At 36.4% G+C, this 13,298-nt stretch overlaps 1 protein-coding gene across 10 annotated transcripts in view; it reads right to left on the bottom strand.

Annotated features, from left to right (window-relative positions):
• Window positions 1-272: 272 nt before the first annotated feature.
• GULP1 (GULP PTB domain containing engulfment adaptor 1) overlaps window positions 273-13,298 on the bottom strand; it is a 160,427-nt gene continuing 147,401 nt past the window's right edge. For 7 of the 10 annotated variants that reach the window (XM_062627481.1, XM_062627477.1, XM_062627475.1 and 4 more), the window contains 2 exons: window positions 7,558-7,652; window positions 1,402-5,651 (listed from right to left, as the gene is read on the bottom strand). In XM_062627481.1, the coding sequence (XP_062483465.1) occupies window positions 5,553-5,651; window positions 7,558-7,652 (194 nt within the window). In that variant the 3' untranslated portion in view covers window positions 1,402-5,552. Of the gene's footprint in view, window positions 588-1,401; window positions 5,652-7,546; window positions 7,653-13,298 lie in introns of those variants that run through there. The other 3 variants (XM_062627479.1, XM_062627483.1, XM_062627480.1) reach the window with 2 other exon arrangements.

The following is a 13,298-nucleotide window of genomic DNA, read 5'->3' as shown; positions in this document are numbered from 1 at the left end:
TTACACGGCATCCAGATTTACCTTTTAAGCATGTATTAATGGTTAGTATTTTCTGCCTTTTCACTGCAATTTGAACATTTTTTACTAAATATTAAACATTTTACTGCTTGAATATTAAATAATGACTTAAAAGCATAATTTCAAAATGCTGCCAGGTAAAGTATTACATGTAAATCATGCTTGCAGGTCTGCAAACAGAGAGAGGTATGTGCGAGCTTTCTGAAGAACTTCTCCAGGCTAACAGTCATAAAGCATAGTAATCTGGGGCAAAATGTGAGAGAAAGAAACATAACAGCGTAATTTAATTCATATTTCATAAACAAATATAACTTCTTACATTTGTACAGGGCAAGACTAGAACTAAGTTGGATTTTTACAGAAGCAAATCTCACAAGAGTTTACATGTTGAAAAAAGCAATTTTTGGCACATGGATAATATCTACGAATACATGTTCAGGATTAAAAAAAACAACCGAACAACACTGTGTAGGATTTTCACATATAGTTTCTTGGCATCAGCACCTGCTGTCTAGTGGGTCAAGACAAAACACTGTGCCTTCAAGAGTTAATCCCATTTTGAACCCCTCCTGCAATGAAACAAAACATAGTTAACTAAAAGGAAAGTGACTTTTTGAGGGTTAAACTCTTTCTAAAAACATCTGAATTTAGCCTAACTTTAGGACATTTCTCTCTTTATTTTGGAAGAAGCAGAATAATGGCTGAATTTTGGCCTGACCTTCAAGAGAAAAGTTACCTCTGATCAAGAAAATTTCAGTCTGTTAGGTAAAAGTACTGTAAAGTTATAAGCCATTGGAAACAAGGGCTCTGAATAGAAATGCTATGAGAACATCATCTCCAGGGACAGCTGCCATAACCTTCAGTTCACCATTGTCTTAACATACAGTTCACTTAGATGTTGATTGCATGCTATGAAATCAGTAATAGGTGCTTTCATGAAGCAAATGTCTTGCAAATAAAATAAATCTTCTTGCAAAGCAACCTGTACTGGGATTACGCATAAACTCAAGCCTTTCCTCACAATGTACTGCAGTAGCTGAAGCATGCCTTTTAGCTTCGAAAGATAAATCCCAAATCAAACCAGCTTAATTTCAAACAGATTTAAACCACAGGCTAGAATTTTGAAAGCATATCAATAATTAATAACCCCACCAGCTACTGCCATCAGAAGAGTAATACTGAGAAACAGAATAAACTTCCTGGCAATAGTTATTAAATGGTCTGAGATTTTCCAATTAAAATTTGAATATTCCTACAGGCAAATCCATTCTATGAGATGAAGAGCCAGTAGCTCCAACTGTGTCACCCAGTTTGCCCTACCTGGATGACATGGTGCTGCCAAAACTCACCAACATATTTGACTTTTTTTTCCCTTTATTCGCCCTGTACTTCTCAAAGGGATAACAGGATTTGAAAAAATATTTCAAGCAAAAGATATCTGATGCTCCAAGTCAAACACCTCCTGTTGTTCATTTACCAAAAGGATATTATTAATTGATGTAACTGCAGTCACAGAAGGGGAAATTCAGAATTAGCCCTACAGTCTATCCTATCATATTGTAAACCCTGCAGTTATTACATTGTGTCTGAAATGCTTACCTTTTGAAGCACTTCAGATATGCTCTGAAGCGTATCTAAAGGCTGCTTCCAGTTTTGTGATTGTAAAAGGGATAGTTTGTGCTTCAACCTGAGGATGCTTGATAGAGGTACAACAGAGGTACAACAGCTACAGCAACTATTTTAGCAAGGACAACCATCTTCATTTTTAGCAATCCAGAGAGGCCTTCACAGAACACGCATCTCATTCATGTCCTGCATGCTCTTACCTTTCTATACATTCAAGCACTGTTTGTTGCTGTCTTAAGAAGCTGCACTTCCAATGCCTTTTCTCTGGCTAGCTAAAAGCAAATCAGCTTATACATTTTGGAAGCACATACATCCCACTGCTTTTATGTTGATCATGTGTGATTTTTTAATTTTTTATTCCATACAAAATGGTATTTTGTCATTTAACACTTAGCTTGTGTTTGCTGTTACTGCTTTGAACTATTTCTGCTTTCTTGAAGAACAATGCTCTCCTTATCTTTCCTTCTTTAACTTCAGACCACTTTCCCCCCTACTTAGTCCTCCTCCTCTTTGAAGATATGATATTCTGCATTTAAAATGATCATATTTTCACGTACTTGGAATGTGATCAGCATTAATCCATTCAGAGATTGCTGCACTATATGTATCATAATTATTTTTAAAAGCATTTTAACTTTATTACCATAACTATTGTCTGTTGTAAAAGAAAACAGTGATGTGGCAGCCAGGTGCTGTTACCAGTTGCGTACTTGAGAACCCAGCTTCTACTATAGGCAGAACTGATAAGGAAGGAAAACCTACTACTACAGTATCAGGAACTGGAGTGTTAACATATTCATACTTTAAAATGGCTCATGCACTTAACTGTCTATAAAAGGAACATGGCATTTCAATGTTCATCTGTTAAATGACACAAAACAGACCGTCATTAAATGTCAGATAATACAGTTACTAGCAGGTTCAAAGTTCCATGTCAACCACATGATCAAAAAAGCCCAACAACATAAAGAGGACATCAAAGTAATCTAGATCGCCAGCTGGGGATTTTTCAGGGTTTAAAAGAATGTAAACCTCAGAGGTTCAGTTTTCTGTTTGTTTGGTTTTTTTCATGAAAATCTAAGTGAAGGACAAGAAGTGCGTAGGAGTTTAAACCAAAGAATTGGCTTAACTAATGTTCCTATTAAATTAAATGCAGTCTTCAAAAAGGGGGGGATAATAAATCAGAACATCCTTGTCTAGCGGATTCCTTGGCAAAGCGATTGCCATAAAATTTCCAAGGATCACAAAAGCATGGACTTCAGATCTCCCCAGCCATCTCTATTCCTAATCCTTCAAATTTTGCAAAATAACTCCAAATTCTTAAATGGTTTTTGGACTCTTCAAACTTGTATTTTGGCAAATATACACTGTATTTTTTAAAAAAGGCAATTAGCTGCAATCAAGCAAGCTGTGGGAGCATAAGGTTTTAAAAAAAGATTCTCCTTTATGTTCAGACACAGCTGAAGTGTAATTAATGCAGATAATAGAAGTATCCTATGCTTCAGTTCTCACAGCTATGCAGAACTCTTCTGAGCTTTATATCTGCTTTCAGGAATACACTTTATACATACATCTGAACTGCATACATCTCTGTCAAATCCTCTGGCTCCTACTTGAAGCTGCTATATTATTAGTATCCATTACACAGTATATGTCTACTTCAGACTCTCCACTTCAAAACCCAGCATTTGCAGCTGTCATAATAATGAAGTCAGTTGGAATGACCAAGCAGATTACAAATTATGATTTTTTCTCTTTTTCTAATAAACTCAATTAATGTGCAATGCAGAATATATTTTCTTTTAAAATGACATAATAGTCAGCACTTGATACACATTACATACTATATATATTAAAGGTTACATTAATTTTAATACACAGCATTTAAAGTATTTTGCCTTGTGAAATTCAGACACTTCAGCTTCAAGTAACATGTCTTAAGCATAACACACTGCCTGTTCATTAAAACACATGTGTGCCACGGCTTCCTGTACTTTAAAGATTCATGAAAGAGTAACTCCTCATGTGATCAGCAAATCTCTCAAATCTGCTGATTTTTAGGGAATGCAGAAAAGGCCATTCCCTGTTACTGGACAGGAGTGGAAGGGCTATGAAGTGCGCATCTATATTGCACCTTGCTTCTCTGTTCATATCCTCATGATGACTATGTCAAGTAACTTTTTATTTTCAAGGTGATTTAATACAAGGACTGAACATCTTAGTTACCCAGATGAATAACGGTATTGAACTAAAGGATATGATTGGTCTCTTGAAGAGAGTAGCAAAGCTTGTTTTCACTAGTGAAAGCAACCTGAAAACAAAGCCTCTTCCAAAACACCCACTTTTTTAGTTTCTCTAAGACATGAGCTATTCTGGTTAAAAACAGTAAACAGTAAAAGACAAAGAACTCTTTTTTTCCCAGAAGATAAATTTGCCAAAACCTTACTGCTTTGAGATTGACCCGTCACTTCACAGTAACTTCACTTCATGAGCTTAAGTCAATGCAAACGCTATGAACCAATGATAAATTTACACATCTCTGAGATGATAATTTAAAGGGCTGAGGGTAACTTATTTCAGATAGAAAGACATCAATCCTACTGACTGCTTCAGGGCATGCAGGGGAATGGCTTGCAGCTCATGGAAGCTTTGAGATTTTAATAAATTATAGCAGCTGTTGCTGGTATGATTCATGATCTAGGGAAACTTCCCCTCAACTGCAAGATTTCTGAGAAAACAGACAGATTAAATTTATTAATGTCTGAATGCAGTAAAAATAGTGAAATTAAAATATGTTTCAGCATAAAGGTGGGGGAAATGGAAGGTTGAACAGTCATCAAGAGAGAGGCCTGAGCTGTAAAAGTCACATCTCAGTATGAGTTTTGAGCTCTCCAAAAAGATCAACAGAGACTGAACTGAGAAATGGAACAGAAAGAGCTTAAGTGTGAAATCTGGACCCTCCCTGAAGTTTAAATACAAAAGTGTTCTCCCAGAGGTCAGGAAAATTTATCTGATCTTTTTAAATTCAGAATATTGGATGCAAAGAAAAGCACCCACTACTTAAAGGGCTTATTCTCCAAAGCCTCTGCTGTGCTGCACCTTCCCTTCTCTCTTTGCTTACACATCACCTTCCAACACACACATACACTGAGACAGCTTTTCTGCAGACAGGCATATGTTTGACAAGGCATCTGACATAGCTTTACAGGAGAAACAGGGTAAGAGAGTCTGGACTGAGCTGCTCCAATCAGGTTGTCACTGGCTGCTGCTGAGACAGCTTGCTTACCACTCAGTGCAGGATAAGCTGTATTTAACGCCCTCTCAGAGTGAGTCTATATATTTGAACTATTAGATGTGGTCATAAGCAACTTACCTTTGTGTATTTAATGGAATATGTATTTACTGAAAGTCAGACTGTACTTTCATAATGTGAACAGATTCCTTCAGTTTGCATTCCAGAGAAGGAAAGAAGCCTGTATTTTTCTTACATGTTTCTTTACATTTTCCAGAGTACATTGAATATTCTGTGCTTTTACCTTTTGCAGCATCCATTTCACCTTCCTTCTTATCAGCTGTATATCTAACAACCACTGACTTCTAGTACAGCTATCTTCTGCTCATTTCAAGCTTTTAAGTAATTATTTCCAAGTAAAAAAACATTCACAAATGTGACTGTATTACATAAAAATATATGTATCTAAGGTTTTGCTTAAACCATTTCACTAAGGACAATCTGATAACGAAGACTGGAGATTTCACTAGTACACATGGAAAATAAACAGCAATGAAAATAAAGGCTTAGTATTAGAAGCTGATAAGAAAAAGAATCAGCTTTCCTACCTTAAAAAACTGCAGGCCACTAAAAGTTTTAAAAGTTACATGAAAGATTTACAGATGTACACACATATTCATAAAAATAAAGACACCAGACATGAACACATGCACACTTCAATTGTAAATGCATTAAATATCATTATTAAAAAATGATATACCAACCATCGCTGACGCTAGGCACCAAGGACAGCACAAGAAGATAAAAGAGATATTAATAAAAATATGTTTCAATCTGCATTTTACCACCTAGTATAATACTGTACATAACTTTTGTTTTGGACAAAGTTAGAATTGTTAGAATTTTATTTTTATTTTCATACCTTGTTAACTTTATACTTGTTCTCAACTGGATTATATATGAACAAGTTTTGTTTCTACATATAGACCCACTAGTTAATTTTCAGTGGAAGTGTCAGGGTATGCTAAGACTGATAGACTAGACGCTCCAACTGCGAGATAAAGCATACAAAACAAAGCTGGAAAAACAAAACTTGTATGTGCAGAGGGGAATGCAGGACCAAGGCAATATTCTTTGCAACGGGGTGTAATAATAGCATCAGGTTTGGAGGTTTTGTTATTGTTTGTCTGCTCTTTTGGTCAAGAGAATACAAACAAGGATGCGAGTTTCTCATTTTATGACTTTGAAAATCTTTGATAAGGATTTCTAGTGTTCCATTCACTGATGTTTTATGAGGAGATAGCACTTTGCAGGCTTATATGCTAACAATCAAACTAACATTACCTGTAATAAGAACTCTTATAGTGTGTGACGCTTGGGTATTTTCATAGGATTCTTCCTAGTAGCCAGAGATGCTACAGTATACTTTTTCCTGAAGTGGGCTATAGACAATGGAAACACTGATGTATATCAGTGTGAGTTGCTAGAAGATTTGCTTTTTGGGCTAAAGGGCTTGGCAATAACATTATTTAATTTACAAAACCCAAGCATTTTTACGGGAATTGCAAAGAAGCCAATTTTGGCTTTTATCTGCTATCTGAAATTATATGGGCCAGAGTACAGGTGACCAACAATCTGAGTTTTTTACTTCACTGTGAGTGGAGTTTGCCAGGGGCAACACCCTAAACTGACATGGAAAATGAAATTTCATGGTGAATAGGAATTAAAAGATTTTACTCAGGAAAACTAAATGGTGTTTAAATCTTATTTCAGCCATTTTGAAATGTTTCTGCTGCTCTCCAGGCAGAAAAAAGGAACTGAAGGAGCTGGAGAGCTAGCTCTCTTGGACCTTGTGGGATTTTGAGAGAAAAGAGGGCTAGAAGCCCTGGGAACACTTTCTTCTGAGGAGCCAAGATCCTAGAAATTCAAGTTTCCAGTATTTTCAGCTGTCTGTTTTGCTGGCAGGCTGCTGAAAAACACACAGATAAGCAAGCTGGCAAGGAACTAGCACTCTGGAAAGTCTGACTGAAGGCAGTGAGTTATTCCAAAACTTGATGGCTTTCTCCTAGAACTGCTTCAAAATTGGATCAGCAACTGAACAGATACAATTGAGTGTTTTAGAATCAGCAAACATTTTCTGACAAATGCTTCCACTCAGAATTCTTGAATCAATTCTCAACAGTTTTAAGTGCTCCAGAGTGCCACAGTCAAATACAGCTGGTTTTAAAGGCACCTGAAGCACATACTTTGCCTGTGGAAATGCTATGAAAAACCAGACTGATATCACTGATGGAAAGATGAGGGTAAACTGGGATGATGGTGATTGCTAGAACTGAAGAGTAACAAGATCAGTGGATCTGTAGGGCTCTTGCCTCAGCTCTCTTTTTTTAGTTCCCTCAGAACCTTCCCAGATAGGAACAGCAGTATCCAATTTGATTACACTGCTGTGAACCCCTAAATTAGTGCAGGTGTCCATATTAATACCAAGTAAGGATCTTCAAGCAAATTCAAACTCCAACTCAAAGACCATGAGACACACTTACAAAACGAAAGTCAAAACCGTTTTTTTCTGTATGCATTTGTGTGTAGTCCAGAATACATTTTCAGAATACTGTAAACATCTATTTCAAGAAGAGTCATACGGCCACAGAAAACTGCATAATTGATAACTTCGTAGTTACCTGCATCTCATCTAGTTTGGACTGAATGTCTGGAGGGAAATCTCCTGCTCCACAGCTAAAAGGGTCAAAAGGTTCTGCTCCAAAAAGGTCTCTCTCTGGAACAAGAGAAAAGTGAGTCACTGAGAGAAAAGGTACGGGCTACAACAGTAACTCTTTGAAAAAGCCAGCTTACATCTCCTTAAAGGCTGAACAATAACACCTCCAGATCTACAACTGATTAACCACAACATCCAAATTTAAAGCCAGGTCTTGATTAGTTTTCCTAAGTTTAATGTTCAAATTTTTCCAAGAACACCATCAACCTCTGTTGAAGGCTCACTCAGATTTCATTAACACTTCTGCCTCTTAAAGGAATTTTGGGGATCTGATAAGTTGCAATTTGAAGAGGGTATCTCCAAATTAAATATGCTCTCGATTCGGTGTGTATGAGGAGTTTCAGAAACGGGAAGGGAACAGGACATCGGTTGTCAAATTTCACCCTAATATTATGTCAGAAAAATATTCTTGCAAACAAACTACCCTTCATGTCCCCTGTTTGCCACTTCCCACCGTCAGGGTTAAGGACATCTTCATAAAGACAACATCTACTCTTCATCATGGAAGGGAAGGACTTCATTTGGTAAGAGTTCCTCAGTGCACAGCTGATATTAACTAACACTATTTGTTAGGGTTTTAAAATGTTGGATAAGATCAAGTCAAAAATGAATGAAAAAAATATGGGACCATGAAAAATCACTTATCCTAAAATGCCACTAAATCTGGATCCATAATGGAATGAGTGCAAATTTCTCTCTTTCAATACCATACATCAATACCATACAGTTTCTCACTTTCCTTAACTGTAGTATGCTTTGTAGCAGTCAGGGGATTCTCCAATCCTTTTTTTTTTTTTTTGAACAGTTTTTTCAAATCTTCAATTCCCTCTACATGTAATGTTCCATCTGTACAGTTTTTCTATCCCACACTGGGTTGAACTAAAGCAGTAAGAAAATTATTTTGCTACACCTACTCAACCACACTGATTGCAAAATTTACAGAGCCAAATTAATAGTCTTTTCATTAGTAGAAATAAAATTAAAAACATATCCTATCTATCTCCTAACTTTCAAAGTTGTCCAGCAAGAAACCTGGGAAGTGTACTACCTACCTTAAAACAATGCTAGCTTAAGAACATGAGAATAAAAGGGGCTATTAGTAACTGAAATTATTAGCTAATTTTAGATTTAGAATTTAGATTTAGAAGAAAATTTTATCCGTTACATCCAAGATACAAAAGCTGACAACTGACTACTTAACACAAAATCCATGTTGCAGTGTTACCAGTCACGTTATAAATACCGAAGCATGTGCATGTAGCTAAAAGGTCTTTACTTTGGCATCCCTGTTGTCAGAATTTTAAATATGTAGTTGTCTAAGCTCTTCAACAATTATTGCGCATGTCAGCCTTCTCATGGGTTTTGACCTGATTTATTAGGCTTTATCAGGTTGCACAATAAGCATTTTAAATTATTAGCAGCTACCAGCATTTACTCCCATAATAAAGTACAGAAACAAAAAGGAACTTGATTAATTACGTATTTCAAAAACTGTGGCTAAACAGTTCTGAACTGCCACATGGGACTAGGAGATGGCCCAGATCAGAGAGCTTTATTCCAAAAGCCTATCTTACTCAAAAAAAGAAAAATTTAGTTTTTCCTGGCGGAGGCAGACCACCTGCATGCAAAAGAGACTTTAACTAGGGCAATCTAATGTAAAAATTAGGATCTATCTTGTCCATTGCCCCTTTCGGAGCCAAAATGGGTCTGCTCCAGTACAACTACTGTCCTTCCATGCTCTGATGCTCCTATGAAGTAACCTTCAGATGTGCAGCAGCTTTGACTTTCATTCTAGGCTCTCCTGGGCAAAAAGTGATTATGCTTTATGCTACTTGTAAGCATATCTGTTCACTATATAGGTCCGTTTTCTTCTTCTCCTCCCCTCTCCCCCCACCCCAGGTTCTTTTTACCCTTATAAGGAGCTAACAGTTTTCTGTGTGGTCAGACAGCTAAAAGCAGCCAGTTTCAGCACCAAGCCACAGCAAATATTCAAGGAATGTGTTTAGGAAAAAGAAACCCTTTAAAGAACACAACTCTTGCATTTCTTAGCACTGAAATATGACATCGCTAGTTTGAAAGCAAGTACTTTGTACACTACTATGGATATTATCTCATTCATGCCTTATTATAAGGCTTTTAGTAATGACAGCACGTCTGAGCTCATCAGCAGGAGAATGGCAGAAGCTTCAGCTCTGTTAATATGTTTCCTGTCTTCAGGTGAAGGATTACTTCATTTATATTGTTATTCAAAGCCGACTAAAATTAACTGGTGTATAATTTATTCTACAGTGAAAGAACCTAATAAACCCTGTACAGAATCAAATTCAAAACAGTGAATATTTCCTAGCTGGGTTTCTATGAAAAATTATTATCTGGGGAGCTATCTCTACCCATTCCAGTAAACCAGCTGAAAAACTCCGTAGTAGAACTGCTTCCCTGCATTTAAAATTTGTATGCTATATGAGAGTGCACTGCTAAGAGTCAGGGAGAGAGGAAGTTCCATGAAATATTTTCAATAGCATCATCGGTATTTCTCTTTTGAATAGAAGCTGAAGAACATATGGAAATTGGATGAATACTAAAATTAGTAACTGCAGAGTTGCACTACTGCATGGGATCTCCATAAGCTTTTCTGCTACTGTTCACTCCACCATTTATGGGGGGCTCCTTTTCAGGAGAGGTGGGATAAATTACTGATTTTTTATTTCAGGCAAGAAGATTAACTATAACAATAATATCTTGCCTAGCATACTCCCCAAAATAACTGCAGCAGATAGAGGCATTTCTTTCTCCAATACACAGCAACCAGTAAACCTCTGAAAACGATTCTTTCAAACAGCACATATAATTTCCTTTCCTTTTCCCATTCCTTTCTAAATGGAAATAAATTTATAGTGTGGAAAATGAACCAACAAATTCAAAAGACACGAAATGTTTGTTTTACATTCACAACTTAAATCACAAAGCCATTAACAGGTACATTCTTGTTTCTGTGACATTCAGGACAAGAAACACGTAATACTGGAGAGTAGCAACCTGAACTCTGTAATAAACCAAAACCTAACAATTCCTAAACAAAACTATAAATATTTGGCATTCTGCATCTTTACCTTAGCTATCATCCAGGCACAGTTATGTTTACATATACTTTCCCCAGTCCTAGAGCAGCTGTGATGACAAATAAAAATTAATCATGCTGAAGACAAGCACCCATGAAAATATTTGGAATAAGCTGAGGTAGTAAAGTCCAGGAAGCGTTTCCCTTAGCTGAAGGCTACTCCGTATTTGTTTATTTTGGAGTTACTACAGGATAAAAAATGGTTCCACCATTATTTTGACAACATACTCTTAAATGTCTCTGGAAAGATAGCATCTGGGAGCATACTTCTACATCTGCCAGTAGTGACCTTGGATTGTTCAAGATGTGTTTGAGTGATATAAATGTTGAACAATTGAATAATGTTATTCTCCGGTTCTTTTCAAAGATACAATAATGCTGTGCCTACAAGAAACACATAAAATAATTTCTCCTTTAATTAATTAAATTTAACAAATTATTTCTGTCCTTTAAGATAACTTGCAAGAACATTTGCAATCCCTTACTCCACGAGGAAGCAGCAGCGAAGTGACAAAGTAGAGATAACATAAAAGATGACCTCAGAAAATGGGAGACTCCAAACATTGCTTCCTCTGGGGCGCCACCTATCTGACTTATACTGGAGAAAGAAATGTCAGCTTGCTTGCACTGGCAGCAATAACACCATGCAAAACAATATACTATTGTAGATTATTACAGCACTGTAACATTGCATAGCTTGAATGAGGTTCTTACAGGATTTGAACTTTCTCATCAAAGACAATAAGTCTTTGTTTGATTATAAAGTATTCCTCTTCTGTAATATACGTCATATCTGAAATATGCTGAAGTGTGTTCATAGCTGATGAATGCAACCATTTTCAATGTATAAAGTACCATGACAGACTAAAAGAGCAGGAATCAAAAGTATAAAGACTATGATGTTCTTCTATAACATCTCTCTCTGAAGCACGGCACACTGAGGAGCAGAGAATTCACAGATACTGCCTGCGGGATCTCTGAACTACGTTATCTGAATTTAATGCAAATGAATGAAGTACAGAAGAAGCAACTATTTTAAGCAGCACTCATCACTAAATAAGCAATATATTTATAGTAATTTCTGTATTACAAAGCCCACTGACAAAATAATCACAAAACCTATATAGCTGGAATTCCCAAGACTCCTCAGCATTGAGTGCTGGCTCCCACATGACTTCTAGCCACAGTTTCAATGAAACAGCCAGGACAAAGCTTAAAAAAAAAAAAACAAAAACAAAACCCCAAAACCAAACCAAACCAAAACCCAGACCAAACCAAAATGAAAACAAAACACCCTCCCCCACAAAAAAAACCCTAAGCTAAAAGCACCCAAAAAAAAAAACAACCCAACCCCACCAAAAAAAACAAGCCCAAACCAAAACCCTTGTCATGTAGTTCACTTGAAATTATTTTCAAAGCTGTATATGAACAACTGAGACTGATTTTATGGCACTGTCTGTAGTTTCCAAAACACAAATTTCAAAACAAAAACGGAGTTCTTGGAGGGAGTGTCTTTGAATATTTTTTTTCCTGTACAAAGCCATGGAATTTCTCTTAACATTCCTAATCTAATGTTCTTTTAAGTTATTTAAGTACAGTTAATATTAACTATTCTTAATGGTTTTAAATTATGTTAATACACCCTTTGAGAGACCCATAGAAATTAATATAAATTAATCTAATATCCTCACTTGAAAAGGAACAGATGTTTTTACTGAATCAATAGCCTGGACATCTACTTTCTTTTTAAATGGTGACAGCCATTCTGAGCAATGGAACCAAAAAGTACGTAGGATATGGTACTGGGGAAGACATTCACTGAGTTAAATTTTACAATGCATTTATAATTGTACACAGCTTTCATTCATACCTGAAAATTCTACATACCAGAAGCATTCCCTAAAAAACGTAGAAACTCTCCAAATGTGGTTTTACATGGTGTCAGGCAGTAATACTAATGTTCCTTACCCACACTAAAACATGAATCAGAAATACAAGATACTACACACAGACTGATACTTCTACTGCCTCTAACATTGCTTTTGTATGTTCCATGCCCCTCTCCCCCAACAGATTTCCAAAGCTTTTAAAAATATAGTGTGGACTCCTAAAAGATTTCCAGTGAAGCCAAGAACCTTACCCTAGCTGCTTTCAAGCCTTTGGAAAATAAAATTGCTATTACTAATCATCTTTTCAATATCTTTTAGGAGTAATTCATAGATCTGGAAAGGCTCATCAACTATAACCGAGTAAGAAAGCTGTAGATGGTATGAAAAGCAGTATTAAAAATAGTATTCCAAGACAGTCTGCATCTTGAGGGATTTCTTCAACTCTTCCTTCTGCACCATCATCGCCATACTTACTCCACCTTCTGTCTTCCCCAGAATTGTAGGTGTTAGATGCTACAACTGTGGCTTGACAAGGAAAGAACTAAGAGGAAGTAAAAGTATTTCTTGAAGTAAGTACAAAAAAGATATCATAAAAGAAAAGCCAAGTTAAAACCCCCAACCAAACTCCTTCAATCTGTA

Source organism: Pezoporus occidentalis, unplaced genomic scaffold, assembly GCF_034315485.1.
Source record: "Pezoporus occidentalis ecotype Australia unplaced genomic scaffold, CSIRO_AGI_Poc_V1 ctg300, whole genome shotgun sequence".
In the NCBI taxonomy this organism is placed as follows: Eukaryota; Metazoa; Chordata; class Aves; order Psittaciformes; family Psittacidae; genus Pezoporus; species Pezoporus occidentalis.
The sequence above is the reverse complement of the archived record's forward strand: the minus strand, read 5'-3'. Positions and strand labels throughout refer to the sequence as shown.